At 42.4% G+C, this 18,333-nt stretch overlaps 1 protein-coding gene across 1 annotated transcript in view; it reads right to left on the bottom strand.

The window, feature by feature from the left end:
- Positions 1–1,525: 1,525 nt before the first annotated feature.
- Positions 1,526–18,333, bottom strand: part of MYPN (myopalladin) — a 68,114-nt gene continuing 51,306 nt past the window's right edge. Inside the window, exons 12-19 of the mRNA XM_008145448.3 lie at positions 15,923–16,144; positions 13,664–13,813; positions 12,699–12,781; positions 11,219–11,345; positions 8,608–8,815; positions 6,857–7,022; positions 4,607–4,740; positions 1,526–2,636 (exon numbers count right to left, since the gene is read on the bottom strand). Of these exons, the coding sequence (XP_008143670.2) occupies positions 2,467–2,636; positions 4,607–4,740; positions 6,857–7,022; positions 8,608–8,815; positions 11,219–11,345; positions 12,699–12,781; positions 13,664–13,813; positions 15,923–16,144 (1,260 nt within the window). The 3' untranslated portion in view covers positions 1,526–2,466. The remainder of the gene's footprint in view (positions 2,637–4,606; positions 4,741–6,856; positions 7,023–8,607; positions 8,816–11,218; positions 11,346–12,698; positions 12,782–13,663; positions 13,814–15,922; positions 16,145–18,333) is intronic.

The raw sequence follows: 18,333 nt of genomic DNA on the forward strand, positions 1-18,333 counted from the left end.
TTTATTCAACTCAGTGGTTCTCAGCAAAGGGAGGTTCTGCATCTCAGAACGTAAGGCAATGTACAGAGATGGTTTGAGTGGCCACAACCCCAGAAGGGGCTGCTATGCTACTGGCATTTAGTGGATAGAGGCCAGGGATGCTAATAAGCATCCCCGAGTGCACAGGACAGTTCCCCCAAACAAAGAATTATCCAGCCCAAAATGTCAATAATGCTGACCTTGAGAAACCCTGCTTTACCATAATCCAATAGCTCAATTTCAAATGGGGGGGGGGGGGGGGGGGAGGGGGGCTTTTATATTTTAGGTTAGACAGTGCCATCTAATGGCCAAATATAATATTTATCCCAGCTCTCGAACACCAAAAGGCAACAGATTTTAAAAAATATTCAGAAAGCTAGGACAAATAAAGTTGAAAAATATCCTCCCATGAGAGAACTGTCTAGGGTTTACAGAAATGTGATGGGGAGGTTGGGTGTGCAACTGTGAAGGAGCAATCCGGGAATTAGAAAGTTCTCTTTGGTTATAGGAGATTTCATAACAGACGCCAGTAGGGAAACAGAACGTCTTGCAGGATGCATTCTACGTGAAATGCATGCTATTTTATTACAGTTGCCCATATTGTTAGCATTGTTTCTGCATACATGAAAATGGAAACAAAATCTAATAATTCTGCTAAATAATTGACCGAAACCTTGATTTTAGAGTCATGAAAATATAGGATGAAGAGAACTAGAAACTTCTATAATATATATATTATATATATATATATATATATATATATATATATATATATATATATCTCCCCAAGAAGCAGCACTCTACATGCCTTATATCTTACCTCCTGTACCAGATTGTAAGCTCCTTGAGGCCAGGGACTGTGCCCTATTCATATCTTTGTATATCTCACAGTCTCCAGCATAGCATCTTATATATACACAAATGACTTTTTGAGTGGATGAATTTACTTTTATACTGAAAATCCTTGCCTTGAAGTGAAGAAAATGTCAAGCCTTTCTAAGCAATAACTATTTGTTCACGTGAGTAATTTGCCTGCTGAGGGTGCCCAGCTCAGGGAACACCAGAAACTTGGGCACAGGGGATTGGTAACAGATGCTTCCAGTTCATATCACTGGGGAGCAAACTGTGCTGTGATGAGCAATCCCAGGGCAATTTTTGGGCTGGTGTGTGAATGGTAGATTTCTCTATCTAATGTAAGATTCATTCACCCAAAAAAATATCTGTTGAGTGTCTACTTGTGCTAAGCACTCTTCTAGGCACTGGGGATATTGCAGTGAGCTTGTCTAAAAATCCCTTAAGTTGAAAGGCAGGTTTTGAATTGGTGGGTTAGAATACAGAGGCAAATTCCCCTTCCCTTCTACTTTCCCAGTTAGCGTAATATTTTATATGCAGACAATGCAATTTGGTTAATGATCTCCTAGCGATTCACAACTACTGAAGACCTCTCCTTTCACACCCACTGCTCTGCAGGGGCCAGTGAAGAACACTCTCCCGCCACCTCCTCCCCTTGTTTGCATCTCTTTCTTCCTCACTGCCTCCCACACCTCCAGACTCTCGGGGAGAGGGGAGGAGCGGGAGGGTCAGTATATTTATGGGCAGACAAAGATGACTCTTGCATAGTTTGCAAGTGGCCATTGAAGCTAGTAGTTTAAAAAGTGTCCCCACAGAAGTTTTCTTATTGGCTGGCTTATTAGCAACCCCTTAGTTCGAGAGTCTAGGGATATATAAGTTCCACTCACCGTTGTATAAAGAAAAATGGTGCCGACAGGTGGGTGGAGCCCTGTTTTGGCTATAGAATAAGTGCCCTGTGCAATACTGAGTGTCGCAGTGATTTTGTTATCTCAAGCACATTTTGGCACCTTGTTTTGTGGCTCAGTACACCCAAAGGATAAGCAAAAACGCTTCTCCACGTATGTGACTTGCATGGCATGACCTCCTAATGCTAAGTAGAAGCTGACTTAAGGAAGCCACCGAAACTAAAGCTATGGATGTAATCAATGGAAGGTGATGGACACCTCCCATGTTCTTCCCTTTTATTGTTTGGCGAGTTAGTGAAACCTAAGGTCACTACTGTTTAACTCTTCTCAGCCCAAGCATATATGGCCCCTAATTGCTCCTAGTAGGGTCTAAACATCCCTAACCCAGCATGGGGCAGGGGAGCATGCTAGCTTTTCCCCAAAGCAGTGGGTGGCAGCGGCATGACATCTTTGGTTCACCTGTCATTGTCCTCTCACATTTTTGTTGGAATCTTTAAAAGGCACAGCCCCACATCTCTTCCCCTGCGGAGACTGCAGGAGTCCGCAGGGGATTTACACAAAACACTCCTTGCCACAGGCCCAGCAGTGTGGGAACTTACTCAAATCCAGTTGCTTGGGAAACACTGGTTCTGGCTTACCCTCCTTCCCTCTCCACAGTCTGCCCCCTGACACAGCAGGCACCCAGACCTCCTTAAAGTTCATCACTCTCCACCACACTCTGAGAAGAGCACGAATACACCATTGTGCTTTCCATGGAGGAGAAGGCAGAGAAAATGTCAAGTCCTTTACTGGTGAGAGATCCATAGCGACTGCCGCTGGGCCGGATGGACATGGGTGGTGGGATCTGCTGGTGCCACTGAGCTGGAAAATGAACCAAATACATGCTGCAATCAGAGAAGTGCACTTCAGGTGTGCATTCTGTTGCCACTCCAACACTTTCTGTGGGGTCTTGGGAAAGCTTTAACATACATCTGGGTCTGCAATAACTCATTGGTAAAAGAGAACAATGAAATCTCTCCTTCCCTGCCAGGAATAGGGAAACTAAGGTAGTGATCTCTTAAACCCCTAATTGAAAAACCCGTGATTCTAATCTAGTAAGATCTGGGACTATAAGAAGGAAGAGTGGGCGCCCAGGTGATTGATCAAAATTATCCCCTCTAACCAACCTAGCATGGGGCCTGTGAGGGGCAGTGTAGAGAAGGCTGTAGGCTCTCAGAAGGTGGAGACAGAAACCTGTGGAAATGGAAGCCAAAAGATGGGTCCTGACCTCTGAGAAGTACCCACCCCATGCTCTTACCACCCTAATCAGCCATGAGTTATAGCAAGAAGACTGAAAAGTAATTATGTGCCATCAAGCACGGTTCAGGGCAAAAGAGAATGTATGGGAGATCCCATGTTCACTAAGCACTGTCCAAAGGAGACCCTGTTTTTAGCAGACACAATCAGTAGGCGTGGCCCATGGCTTGAATGAACTATCCATCCAAACTGCCCAGTCTCAGCTGTTGTTCCTGATTCAGAAACTGCCACATAGTCTTCTGATTAGGTTTCCAGAGGCTTTGATGTGAAGAAGAGGGAGTATCAGGTGAGGAATCATGAGGCTCTGGGTTCTAGAAAGGTATCCAGCAGTCCCATTTATAAATTGGTCAATTGTTCATTTCATTGTTTTAAATCAGTCTTTCAGAGTTTAAATACTTCTGAGTGAATTAATAAGATCAAACTTCAGAAGCTATAAAACCCAGGACAAAACTTACAGTGATTCCACTGAAGAGCCAGCCCTTGGGAGGCCATAGTAAAGAGCTAGTCAAGCTTCTCCCCCAGCCCGCCATCCCTTAGCCTCTCCCTGCTCTCTCTGACATCGCACCCAGACTCCTATAATTGCTACTATTAGAAGCCCTCCTTCCCTCAAGAGAGAGGAGCCTACTGACCTCATTCCTCAGACAGGCAGGAAGTGGGGTGAGGGACATAGGAGATTGATGTTAGCCCAAGTTTGCCATCCCCTCCTCCACCCACAAGTCCCAACTAAGGAAACAGCGCCTCCTATTGGTGCTGTAGAATCAGGACAGGAACAAGGAAGAGGTGAACCAGGACAAACTGAACTGGGAACTCCGCCACTGAGGGCGGGGCTGGGGTGAGTCATCAGTTTCAGGGTTTATTGGTATGGAGTTGGAGACCTAGTTCCTTCAGACAGGTGAAGCTTGTGAAATGGTTAAGGAACCTAGCCTAGATTAACAAACATATCACTGTCCTCTCTCCACTGACTTTCCCTGGGGAAAGTACATTAGAGTCAGCTTCTTTCAGAGTTGAGTTTCTTTTTGAGCCTAAGAATAAGGGAAAATAATCAGAAAGCTATATATTTCCTCTAAATATTAAACCTAGGAAAAGAGCAGGCCAAGTCTCCTCCTCTATGGCACTAAAAAGAAGGGGAGGGGGGGTATCGGATGTACACCTATGAATAAATAGCAGGGACCTTAGGTTCTAGACAATTACTTTTTTTTTTTTTTTTTTTTTTTGGTTAATCCTCACCCGAGGATATTTTTTTCCATTGATATATACTATTAGAGAGAGTGGAAGGAAGGAAAGGTGGGAAATAGAGAGAAAGATTGAGAGAGAGAGAGAGACATCAATTAGTTGCCTCCCGCACATACCCTGACCAGGGCCAGGATTGAACCTGCAACCCAGGTACATGCCCTTGACCAGGAATCGAACCCTCGACCCTTCAGTGCACGGGTCAACACTCTAACCACTGAGCTACGCCAGCCAGGGCAAAATAAAAAAAGATTTAAAAAGTTGCCTATTACATACAGATGTTCAACCAATGCCAGTACACCTACCATATATATCCAGCCGAGCAGTGCACGACACGATACCGGCTTCGTTCTTTGCTGATAGTGTGTACCATCCGGCGTCTGATTTCTTGGCAGGCTGAATGAGGAGGCAGACATACCCCGTCGTGTCCTGGTGCATACTGGAGAAAAGAAAGAATATATCCGTATTGCATCTGGGGGCAGAAACGGCTTGTCAAGGTTTGGGCTCAGGGAAACTCGGGGGACAAATCCAGTGGTGCAGTGTTCTTAGGTGGAGGAAAGGGGAACCCAGCTTAAAGCAAACATCAAAGGCAAGCTTGAGGTAGAAAGAAGTCACAAAAGAGCCACAATTAACCTAGAGAGGCTGTGATGAAGTCTGAGACCCGGTCTTGTTCTCCCGATTGCTCCAACTCCCCACCGGGGCAGCCCTACTTGTCACAACCAAAGTCCAGAAAAATCTCTTTTCCAAACCAGGTTGGACATTTCAACAAGAACTTTGTTAGGAAGTGATGGAAAAGCTTGGTCCCAAGCCCAGAGGAACTGTTAGCATGGAGGGAGTATTTCTTAGTGTAACCAACTGGGCATGTGCAGCATTTAGCTCAATACAGTTCAGGAGCAAATGAGCATGTTCTCCTTCTGTTTCCGCTACATCAGTAGTTCTCCACCTTGCCTGAAGATTGCAATCCCGGGTAATTCCACCAGGATTTCAGGCTGGGTTGAACCTGTTACCTTCACGTAGACCAGTGGTTCCCAATGTGGGGCACACACCCCACAGGGGGGGCAATTTGATTTTTAAGGGGGGCAATTCGAGAATGAGTCATTAACAGTGAATTTTTGCATTTCTTATGGTTCTAGGGGCCTCATATACAGTATGTAAGTATATATTGTGACATATTTATGCATTTCAGTTCTCTATGATATGTTTTGAAACTTTATTTTCTATTTTTCATATCACTTCATATTCTTTTTTTTAAAACAATTTCTTAGTGATTTCTTCCTCAGTACTTCAACTGTCTTTTCATTCTTTTATTTTTCTCTTTCATGGATGCCACCTTTTTTGGAAGCTTGTTTAGACCAAGTGAATGGCCTTTTAGGCTTCCTCCCCGTGAATAGGAGTTCACATTTTGAATAATAAGAATTATATGTCACAGGGGAGGGGGACATCAGGATTTTAGAGATGCTTAGGTGGGGCATGGCCAAAAAAAAGGTTGGGAACCACTGATTTAGACTGAAGTGTGAACTTGAGAATATTCTCAGTTCTTGCTTAAGTTTTACCAGAGAAAAATCCTGACCTATATACACATAGACTTCTCAGATGCCCAAATTCTTTAAAACCTGACAGCTGCAACAGCCCCTGGGACAAATTTCCTTGACTGTGAAGAAATGATTCTCAGTAGGAATTTCTGCACGCTAGCTGCCTTTGTTTGCTTGCCCCCTTGTGGCATAAAACCAAAATGGCAAAGAAATAAAGTTGGTTAGGGAAATCAAGCAAGGCACCCACTGTGAGAAACTTGATCCTTAAAGTTACTTTAAAAACAACCATGTGGTGATGATGGATAGAGAAGGAGTTTAACTGCCTTAACCTTTTGTTTTGCTTTATTTTATTTTAGCTTATCATCATCACAGAGGGTTTCTGGGTACTAATATGACTAGAGACACACGACAGAAACTATGCTTAGTCTTCATAAATTCTTTGTTCATTTTTGTTTATTTGTAATTTTTAAAATCTTCACCTAAGAATATGTTTTATTGATTTCAGAGAGAGAAGAAGGGAGCGGGAGAGAGAAACATTGATGTGAGAGAGAAACATCGATTCGTTTCCTCTCATGTATGTACCCTGACCGGGAATTGAACCTGCAACCTTCCGGTGCACAGGAAGATACTCTAACCAACTGAGCCACCCAGCCAGGGCTGTTTTTAATTTTTATAGGAGTTTATTTGAGCCAAACTGACGACATATGCTGGGAAGCAAGATCTCAAGTGCTCCTCCTTAGACATTTTTTTTCTGTATGTATTGTATTGTTGATAGAATTACAGATGTCTCCTGTTTACCCCCCTTTACACCCATCCTCCCAGCCCCTCCCCTCTCCCATGTCTTCACAGTTAAAAATGGTGGGACGTTCATACAATAGACTACCTCCCAGCAACAACGAGGAATAAATTCTTGATATGCACAATAACATGGACATAACTCAAATGCATTCATCTCAGCAAAAGAAGCCAGATTCAAAAGGCTACAGAGAGATGTGGGTGTCCCTCTGAATGTGGGGTCCGTACCTGATTCTCTCTCTGGTGCAAAGAATGGTCTCATTGTCCTTCTTCCAGTAGAACACGGGCGGCGGCATGCCTATCACCCGGCACTCCAGCCTGACCAGGTGGCCCTCGGGAACCCCGCTGTTCTGCAGTTTCTCCAGGATCACAGGTGCTTTCTTCACCTCTTTGGCTGAACAAGAGAAGGACATTTCTTGTTTGAACTGTAAGTGCCTGGGGGTTCATTTCTCAAACTCATTCCAGTTCTGGATTTTAGCAGAGTAGACCCCCACCCCCTTAGCTCCTCTTCAGAACACTTCTCACTCCTCCAAGTGGGAGTCACTGCCTTGACAAAAGCTCCAGAAAGGATTAAAAAAGAAATGAGGAAACTGTCTCTGCACATCCTATCAGAGGCAACACTCAAGCCTCTGGGTCACACAGAGAGGATGCAAATGGTAGGTGTGCGATTTAAGGAGTTTCCTTTTTTGCTCAGCAGTAAAATTTGAGAAACAATATATTTTATGTGCTGCACATCTCCTCCTTCTTTTTTATAGGAGTTCATTTTGTAAAAGATATATTAATTTTCTTGAACTTTTTATTTGGAAGAAGTTTATAGCTATAGAAAAGTTGAAAGAAGCATATACTACTTTTTAAAAATACACAAATTATACTTCCCAAGGAGGCTTTTGTAGGGGGGTGGGGGAAAACAATTAAGACAAATATACCACAGATCTTGGGGTTCCAGAGTGAATATTTAAGCAAAAGAGCTGGGAAAAGTAAAAGTTGGCAATCAATATATCATTGCAGAATAAACTTGTTCTACTCTGTCAGTAAGAAGAAATCACGAGTGAGAAAAAGAAAAAGATATGTGGGGGAACCAGCCACTGGCCTGGAGAGAGGATTAGCATGCTGAAGCCACCCTGATTTCCTGTAGGAGCCACACCTGGGAGAAAGCCCAGCACACAAATTTGTATGTTCTGAAATTTAATTCTGGCTGGACTACTACCCCGAAAGGCTGGTACCACATAGGTGACAATCATCTGTTGTCCTTTTTTGCAGGCGGTCATTTTGTTCACATCATCTTATAAGGTAAAGATTCATTGTCTAGTTATGGACTCAGAATTTGTTGGGCACCTTCCATGTTGCAGGCAGAGTCAGACGCCGGAGATCCACAGAAGAACAGGTCAGAATCTCTGACCTTAGAAGCTCATAGTCTTTTCCGGGGGCATGGGAGTGAATGACTTCAGAGTAAGTGCTCTGAGAGTGTCTCCTTGCCTAAGTACTATGGAAACAGAGGAGGATGTGCCTAGTGGGTCCTCTGTGCCTTGGTAGTGACATTTTAATTAAGCCTTAGGGACTGAGTAAGAGGTTGCTAGGCAGAGAAGGGCAGGTAGATGGACCATTGATGCAAAGGTATGGAAGCTTAGTGAGTGGGGTGAGCAAGAGCCTTGTGTGTTCCAGGAGTGATGAACTGCAGGGCAAGTGACTTGAATTTAGTAATGCTCAGTTAATTAATTGGATAATTAATTGATAAATTAACTATTAAAATGATTCTCATTTATTGCATGCATACTAGGCACACGGCACCCTATTATATGTTTAGCTTACTGATATGTCTTTGAAAGCAATGTACAAAATATGGCCACTATTACAGTGAAGGGGAAACTGAGATTAGACTTGGTGGGGAAAAGGACTAAAGAATTGTGTCAGAGGCTCTGTATATTTGGGCAATGACGTTGGACGGAGTCACGTTTAAGGGTCCCAGCAGCAAACCTTACCTACTACAGTGAGCTCCAGACTAAAGGAATTCTGTCCGGTTTTGTTGGTAGCAACACACGTGTAGGTCCCCGCATCACGTTGAGTGAGAGGGTCAATGAGCAGAGAGTGGACTCCAGTCTCTCTGACCAGCATCTTGTGGGAGACATCTGGTAGCACAGGTTGTCCATTGAGCAGCCACGTCAGCTCTGGGGGCGGTAAGCCACTCACCTAAAAAAAACACAACAGGACAGCTGAGGCAAGTGAGAGACTGATGACAGGCAGATTGATTTGGTGGCTGAATTCTTCATCCTTATCTGGCACCAAATAGTGAAAGAAAACATGGGATAGTGAAGAGACATTGGGACAAGAGGGATCTGGATGAGTGGCCACATGAATTTAAATTGTATATAGTATTTTGACCCCAAATTCAGGCCATAATCTATCTATATGTAAAAGCCTAAGTGACTAGCCGACTGGCTGACTAGCAGACCCACTGTTAGCTATGATGTGCAATGACCACCAGGGGGCAGACACTCAACGTAGGAGCTACCGAGTGACAGCAACTTTGCAGAGTGTCCTCTCGCATTCCGGGACCCCTTGGGAGATGTTGGACTGACAGTTTCAGCCTGATCCCCAGAGGCCAGGCCAAGGGACCCCACCAGTGCACGAATCCATGCACCGGGCCTCTAGTTATAGAAAAAATAAGAATGAAGAAGCTAAAAAGGCCTGCAGTGTCAGTTTCAGTGATGACACCTTGTTCACATATCTACTAAGTGAGAGGAGCCAAGTGAAAGGCAGACATTAAACCAGTGTTCCCAAACCTTGCTGTGTATTATAATCACGTGGGGAACATTTGAAAATCCTGATGCCCACTATTTAACATAGCAATGTTAAATCGGACTCTCTGGGGATGGGACCCAGGCATGGGTATCTGTTAGGGTTTAGGGTGAAAGAAGTAATAGTCAATCCCAAATATTCTTTAGGCATTCATTGGGAGAGCAAGAATCACCAAGAGAAATGGACTTTATGAATGCTTACCCACAAGCCTTTAGAGGTTTGCATATAAATTTTCCATCATACTCTGCATCTTTGTTGAGGCAGATGGAATGATTAAGTTTCTCTTCGTACTGAGAGATATCCAGGCTGCCTAAGTGAACCTCGTTTCTAATCACAGAATTAGACTGTGGAATAGCTACAGGTGATGAATGTTGACTAGCATGAGAAACTAATGTCTGTTATTATAATCGCCTTGGAGCCATCTTTTTATGATTATAATTTTTATTTTTTAAATATATTTTTATTGATTTCAGAGAGGAAGGGAGGGAGAGAGAGAGAGAGAGAGAGAGAGAGAGAAACATCAATGATGAGAGAAAATCATTGATTGGCTGCCTCCTGTATGCCTCACACTGGGGATTGAGCCTGCAACCCAGGCATGTGACCTGACTGGGAATCCAACTGTGACCTCTTGGTTTATAGGTCGACACTCAACCACTGAACCATGCTGGTCAGGCCATGATTATAATTTTTAAAAGGCTCCATCTCATAGCAATTTGCTCCGAGGATGGAAAAGTCTTACTTTTGGCTTTATAGAAATAAAGACTTTCCAGGCACCATAAGGAAAATGGAATTATAACACCTCTTTGGTTGTCTTTTACAAACACAGCATTAACTCAATACAATACCATTATGAAGATACACAATACCATTATGAAGATACTAGCAGCCCGTTTGCATGAAGATTCGTGCAATAGACCTTCATTCACCTGGCTGCCTGCACCAGTTTTCTGCCGGCACCGGGGACCCAGGCCTTGACTGTGGCCACCGCCTTCTGCCTTCTTTCAGGGTCGGGGCTTGGCCCCGGGCGGCGGCCTTGGGCTCGGCTGCACCCCAGCCTCCCTGCTAAGGATCCTAGGAGCCGACCCCCTGGTCGTTGCCTGCGATCCGTGCAGGCTCCCCGCTGGTGCCCAAGGCCGGGAAAGCCTCCACCCGAGGCTTTCCCGGCCTTGGGCTCGGCCACACCCCAGCGTCCCTGCAACGGTTTCCTGGGGGGCGTGGCTGGTGGGTATAGCGAAGGTATGGTCAATTTGCATATTACTCTATTATTAGGTAGGATTATTAGGTAGGATAACGATTTAAGCCCTAGCCGGTTTGGCTCAGTGTATAGAGCGTCGGCCTGCAGACTGAAGGGTCCCGGTTAATGGGATTACCTGGGTTGCAGGCTCCTCCCTGGCTGGGTCCCTATTTGGGGCTCATGTAGGAGGCAACCAACTGATGTGTTTCTCTCACACTGATATTTCTCTCTGTCTTTCCCTCTTTCTTCCACTCTCTTTAAAAATCAATGGAAAAATATCCTCAAGTGAGGATTTAAAAAAAAAAAAAAGATATAATGAGTTAAAAATTTCATGAAATACTTTTGTCTGGTATTAAACACTCGAAAAGAGCATTGTGGGTGGGTGGGGGGAAGTGATCTCTCTCCCTTCCCCAGTCCCCTCTTCCTTGAAAAAAACAAACAAACAAACAAACAAAAAACACCTCACAAAACAAATACAAACAAAAATAAGTGCAAACAAGCAAACAACTGCAAAATGTGAACCAATCCAGAACCAAGGATGGATGGGTGCTAGGGTCTACCTTACAGTCGAGCCGACAGAGGCGCCCCTCGTGAGCTACCATATCCCCAGGAGCCTGCAGGAAATGTGGGCGGAAAAAGCGTTCCTGTAGGGGCTCCTTGTCTCTTTCTTGCACTCGGGACCTTCCCCTATAACAACAAAGATGTTCAGGCATTAAATACAGAAACCAATTTACAAATTTATGACAGTAGGCATGCAGGCATGACTATAGGGCCTGGAGAACAGATTTTTTTTTTTTTTCAGTACGGTGAGGGAGGGAAAGGATGTTGCTGGACCATAAACAAATAATAAATAAAATATTTGTTAGTGGTGTGAAGCTCATGTAAGAAAACAAAGTGGTAAGTATCTCATATGCTGTAGGATTATCTTGTGAGATCTGTAGTCAAATAAACAGGCTTTAGCTTCTTTCTCTCTGAAGTCATTCTAGGTTAAGTGGCTCAGCTCTTCCTGGGTTTGACCAGTTGTTCAAAAGTCTCAAAATAAACAAATATATCAGTATTCAAGTCGAACCTCAAATGAGATCCAAAAGAGAAGTCCTGTTTATTGCCCAGAACAAGGCAGCTGCAATCCCTGTGTCTCTGAGTAATAAAATTTGACCTGCCTATAAATTATGGCAGACCATTAAGATAATCATGAACTTACTGGTTCAGACTGACCAACAGTAACAGCTGTTCTTGAAGAAAAAAAAAAAGAGAAGAAGGTATAGTGCAATGGTGGTGAAATACTGTATCTGAAACATGAGTCTCTATTTTTGTTTCTTGGGTAAGTCACATTTAACTCATCCATGTCAGCAACTATGGAATGCTTTGCTAAGATTTCATGGCCTCTATAAGACTCAAGGAAACGCCATGTTTTTTCCTCTTAGTGGTTAGTAAAATCAGAGAAGAAGAAAGCCAAGTGGCTTATTGGAGAAAATTGGTATATTGGAGACAACAACAGCAATATTCAATCTATATGCATATAATCATTAACAGTTTTTACTTTATTGAAGAGAAAATAGTAATTTAATCTAAAGAGTCTGATTTATATGTACACAGGTGCCACTGATGGTTACAAATTTTGAAGTATCCAAAGTGTGCTCTACGTCAGCCTGTGGACTCAAGGGTCCCAGGTTCGATTCCAGTCAAGGGCATGTACCTTGGTTGCAGGCACATCCCTAGTAGGGGGTGTGCAGAAGGCAGCTGATTGATGTTTCTCTCTCATCGATGTTTCTAACTCTCTCTCCCTCTCCCTTTCTCTCTGTAAAAAATAAATAAAATATATATATTTTAAAAAGTGTGCTGTAGACCAGTACTTCTCAAATTTAGTGTACTTATGAGTCACCTGGGGATATTATTAAAATGTAATTCTGGGGTGAGGCGTGGGATTCTGCATTTGCAACAAGCTCCCCGGTGACACTGATGCTACAGGTGGAGGACTACACATGAAGTAATGGTGCTTGCGGGGAGGGGTTAGAGAAGGAAGATTCATGTTGTCTTTACCTGTGAGACTGACCAGTAGATGTCAGTCGACTGCGAATAGGCAAACTTTGTACCATTAAGTGGCCAGAGCAGCTGATTCTCCCCTAAGAAAATGAACAAGATTAAAGTAAGAATTCTACATATTTTTCAATTTACATAAATTTTTCTGGACACGAACATTATGAACCTAACTATTATAAGTTTTCTTTGGGGGGATAAAAACATAATATGACTCCTTAAATCATTGTTCATATTCCAGGGGGAGGGATTTTTAAGAACACTTTGATGACTTCCATTTTTAAGTTGAGAAATACATAAAGCACAAATGAAAAAAAAAAAAAAAGAATTCTTGTGCATTTAACATTATCTGCAGCCACACACAGAGATCATGGCCAAGTGTTCTTATACTTTCCTCAATAAAGATTACCTTCAAAACTAATATTTTAATAGGAAGAGTGGGTGAGAGTAGAAATTCCTATTCTAATGGTAGTTGAACATATTTATTCAGCCATATCTTTTAGGAAAAGTTTAAGTTAATCTTATTCAGAAAAGGAAAGCAAAATATTATGGCCTTCTAACTTTTACCCCCCAAAAAAGGAGATTATGAGTTTGAGAGATATTCACAAGACTTTGTGAAGTAATTTGCTTTTTCTCTAAATAACAAAAACAACAAATTCTTTGATAGATTAATTTGACTCTTCAAGAGATTCAATGAGTTGATATACACAAGAGTAAGCCCAATAGGCCTGGGATGTGTTCACAGTGAATAGATATCACTAAAACCCTTTGACAAAGGCTGAGGGGTTGAGGGACCCATCAGTGGCTAACTGGTTTTCTAAGTTGTGGTACTATGCTCTAGTTACACACAATCACAATGCTTCTCATTAATTTTCCTCAGTAATCCTTAGCAACTCGCACTTCTCAAGTTATCATTTATGACATCAACTGCTCCTTCCTCAGCATGCAGCAAAACTCTGCATCTCCACCTGAGGGTTGGCAGCCATGATGGTATAGTTGCCATCGTCATCACTGGTGGTGGACTCGATGTGCAGAGAACATGTCCCATCTCCTTCTCGCTTCATTTTGCAGTGCTCATTTCTCTTTGAAATCTGCTTCCCATCTTTGAACCAGTAGACCTGAAATGAAAGATAGTCAAGGAGGAAATACATTGTTCTGTACATCTTTAAGGAATAATGAAGTAGGGAGTAGGGTGAGGCACATCTTAATAAGTGACGTATCTCTTACAAAACACTTAAAAAATTATAAAACATATTAAAAACAGTGTGATATGCTCCTGCACTTATACAATGCTTAAGTTAAAAAGTCTATGTAATTTAGGATAGAGATAAAGCTTTTGACTATTTTTATTGTACTTCATAATTACTTAAAAAGTTACCCTAAGAACCAGACGTGTTTTCAGAGGTAAAGTAAAGAAAACCAGGAGCCTGAATCTTTTCCCATTATCCTATTCCCATTATCCTATCCCATTACAGGCTCAAGTCTTCTGCAGCTGCAGATCTCAGGACCTGGAATAGCTCACCTTGCTTGAAAGAATAGTGCAGTTTATTATGCCAAGTAGAATGAGGCCAGGATTCACTCACTGAATTTCTCATCTGGCTAAAATTTGAATATATATATTTCTCAGGTTAAATTCTGTATGTATCAAGGAGTTATCTCAAAGAGGAGAAGGGGCCAAAACCGGTTTGGCTCAGTGGATAGAGCGTCGGCCTGCGGACTGAAGGGTCCCAGGTTCGATTCCGGTCAAGGGCATGTGCCTTGGTTGTGGGCACATCCCCGGTGGGGGTTGTGCAGGAGGCAGCTGATCGATGTTTCTCTGTCATCGATGTTTCTAGCTCTCTATCCCTCTCTCTTCCTCTCTGTGAAAAATCAATAAAATATATTAAAAAAAAAAAAAAGAGGGGAAGGGGGTGGGATTAGTACAGGTTGCAGCTGCCCTCCTCTACATTTCCTGGTTACCTAACCATACATGCTAATGCCATGTTAATTATCCTTTGTGAAAGAAGAGTAGAGAGATCCCTTGCTACAGCCATACTGGGTGTAAATCCTTCTCTCAGCTGACTGCCAAAAAATCTGATGACTCATAAGATTTTTCAGCAGCCAGTGATAATGATATGACATTTTTAGCATTTACCAACCTAACAGTAATGATACAAATATAGCTCACTTTGTACAACAACAGGCACACTGTGGATATTCAATAAGTGTTAAAAAAAATATATCAATTTGGCGAGAGTGATGGTTGAGAGACTCAATAGCCCAAAACAGAGGATCATGACTAAGAAGTTTATTTTAACATTTTAATAAAATTCTAATTTACCCATAAAGTCTGCTTTTTTTTTGGCCTACTTAACAACCCTATTCCTGACTATCTCTGTTAGTCAAATTACTGGATTTTGTTAACTTTCTGGTATTGTTTTTTTTTTTTAAATATGTATATTTTTTATTGATTTCAGGGAGGAAGGGAGAGGAAGAGAGAGAAATAGAACATCAATGATGAGAGAGTATCATTGATTGGCTGCCTCCTGCACACCCCAGACTGGGGACTGAGCCCACAACCCAGAGATATGCCCTGATGGAGAATCAAACCCTGACCTCCTAGGTTCATAGGTTGACGCTCAATCACTGAGCCATGCTGGCGAGGCTTGGTGTTTTTGTGTATTTTTTTCCCAATTTTTATTTTTATTGATTTTAAAGAGAGGAAGGAGGGGGGGAAGGAGGGAGGGAGAGAGGGGGGCGGAGAGGGAGAGAGAGAAAGAGAAACATCGAATTTATTGTTCCACTTATTTATGCTTTCATTGGTTGCTTCCTATATGTACCCTGACCAGGGATCAATCTGCAATCTTGGCATATTGGGACGACACGCTAACCACCTGAGCTATGCAGTCAGGGCTCTGGTATTGGTTTTTATTCCTCTAGTACCGTGGTCGGCAAACGGCAGCTCGCGGGCCACATGCAGCTCTTTGGCCACTTGAGTGTGGCTCTTCCACAAAATACCACGGCCTGGGCGAGTCTATTTTGAAGAAGTGGCATTAGAAGAAGTTTAAGTTTAAAAAATTTGGCTCTCAAAATTTCAATCGTACTGTTGATATTTGGCTCTGTTGACTAATGAGTTTGCCGACCACTGCCCTAGTAGATATTTCACTTGAGTCTGCTAAGACTTTCTTAAGGTAATGTCTGCAGTTCTGTGTTGTTGCTTTGCCAACTGGCTGGTCATCTTCCCTTACCTTTGGGATAGGTATTCCAACAATTTTGCAGGTGAATGTGACTGGAGAGCCTTCTGTGACTCGGAAGTGCTTAAGTCTTTTGTCAAAGATGGGAGCAATACACTTGCCCGTGGGGATCTCATCATGTTGGATTTCATCATCGGACTCATCAACGGGGGTACGTTCCAAGCGGAATTCTATTTCATTCATCAGTCTCTGCTCAAAGCTTGAAATTTTGTACTCCTGTCAAAAGGGCAAACATGCTTCAATTTCAATTTGTATGGGTGAGGTAGAAGGTGTCATTATAATTTGAAGGAACAACTTTTTTATGGTTCAGATGTTAGATTTATATCGTGGAACCCCAATAAACCAGGCATGTACCATTCCCAGTTCCTCACCATGAGCACTAAAGGAGATTTCAGTATCTCTACTATAATCCCAAACTGCCTTAGTGAACCCCGATTCCTCACCTTGAGCATGGAGCCCCAGTAGAATCCTGTAGGGAATGGAATGAAGATGGAATGTAATTTCCACAACTACTATTAATGTCCATTTCAATATGTAGAACTGCCTATCTGGTATTTTGGCAAAGCTTTTCTGAATTGCATTCTGATGTATGTCTGCATTACTGATTTCCTGGTTCTACTGGACAGTCCCATCTGCATACTTGAGGAAAATCTGCCTCGAGTAAATCTTCCTTGACTCCACCTAGGTCTTCATTGCATCTCTCTGCTTCCTTCACAACAAAACTACTTGAAGCAATTTTATATTGTTACAGGATAATTTCCATGTCACCTATTCTCTTGTTAACCTACTCCAATTAGGATGGTGTTCTCACTGTTCCACTGAAGTTACTATTGTTAGGGTCTCCAAATTTGCCAAATCCAGTTGTCACTTATCTGTTCTTACCTTACCGGACCTCTCAGTAGCTTTAGATACAGATGGCTCCTTTCTCCTTTTTGAAACATTTTCTTCTGTTGGTTTTAATGACACCATACTGGTTTTCCTTCTCTTTCTCTGGCTGCTCCTTATCAGTCTTCTTTGCTAGCTCCTAGATAGGTGATCTCATCCAATCCCACAGCTTCAGATCCCTTCTGTATGCTGATAGCCCCAAGTCCTGTCTCCAAGCCTGGTCTTTTCTCAGAACTCATATGCCTAATGATCTACTCTGTATCATGAGAGTCATATACCCAACAATTTACTCTACATCATGGTTTGGGTGCTCAATGGGCATCTCTAACTGAGCATGGTCCAAACCATGCCCACTTGATTTCCGTCCCCCAAGAGATGCTTCTACCCTGCTCTTTGTCATCTCAGGAAATGGCATCACTGCTCATCCACTTGGTTAAGTGGTTAAGCCAGAGTTTCCCCACATTGTCTTTTCCCCACATTTCTAAAAATGTCCAACCTGTACTTTTGTAAAAATGAATTACTAGAAAAATGAAAATTTAAAAGCATTCAAAATTATTATGTTTAATAGACATAAAATTTCTCTGTCAAGTTACTATAGAACTTTCTTAATGGTTATTCTCAATTTCTGTACTTATCCCAAGGGGGAGAGGGGACAGCTTACAGATTGCCACAGGTCCTCAGACCACCCTTTGAGTACCCACTTAAACCCTAAATCTAGTACTTTTCCTCAATTCCTTTCACTCACTCTCCCTGTCATATTCTATCAAGCTTAAATGTCAACTCCCTAAATCAGCCTTCCCAGGCCACTTCATTTAAAGTAACTCGCCAGCCTGGCCGGTGTGGCTCAGTGGTTGAGTATTGACCCATGAACCAGGAGGTCATCGGTTCAATTCCTGGTCAGGGCACATCCCCGGTTGTGGGCTTGATGCCCAGGGGGGTGTGCAGAAGACAGCTAATGGATGTTTCTATCTCTTTCTTCCTCTCCCTTCCTCTCTATCTAAAAATCAATGAAAACATATTTTTAAAAATAAAATAACTCTGCACTCTAATTTCCTGTCTAATACCAGTTGCTATCTAGTATTTTTCTTGTTTGCTTGTTTCTTGATTGAAAGATTGACTATCTCTAAGCACTGGAACGTTACTTTCATAAGAGCAGAGATCTTGTTTATCTTGCTTACCACTATATCAACAGCACCTAAATAGTGAATGCCTGCCTCATAGCAAGTACTCAGGGAGTATCTGAAGAATGAGTGAATACATGAAAGACATGGGGGCAAGCACTTGTTCCAACTCTATCACATCTTTGAGGAATCCAGAATTTGTTCTGATGATTTTATCAACATGGGGCCTGATTTTACAGAATTTAAAATGTTTGAATTGGGGGATTTAACACAAGGGACTACAGAAGCAATATGATGAAAATATGCATATTTTGTTATACTGTAAATGTATACATACTGGTTAAATATTTGTTTTACCAATACCACAAATTGGGGGGATGATGAGAATAAAACACTCAG

Source organism: Eptesicus fuscus, chromosome 17 (genome assembly GCF_027574615.1).
Source record: "Eptesicus fuscus isolate TK198812 chromosome 17, DD_ASM_mEF_20220401, whole genome shotgun sequence".
Classification (NCBI taxonomy): domain Eukaryota; kingdom Metazoa; phylum Chordata; class Mammalia; order Chiroptera; family Vespertilionidae; genus Eptesicus; species Eptesicus fuscus.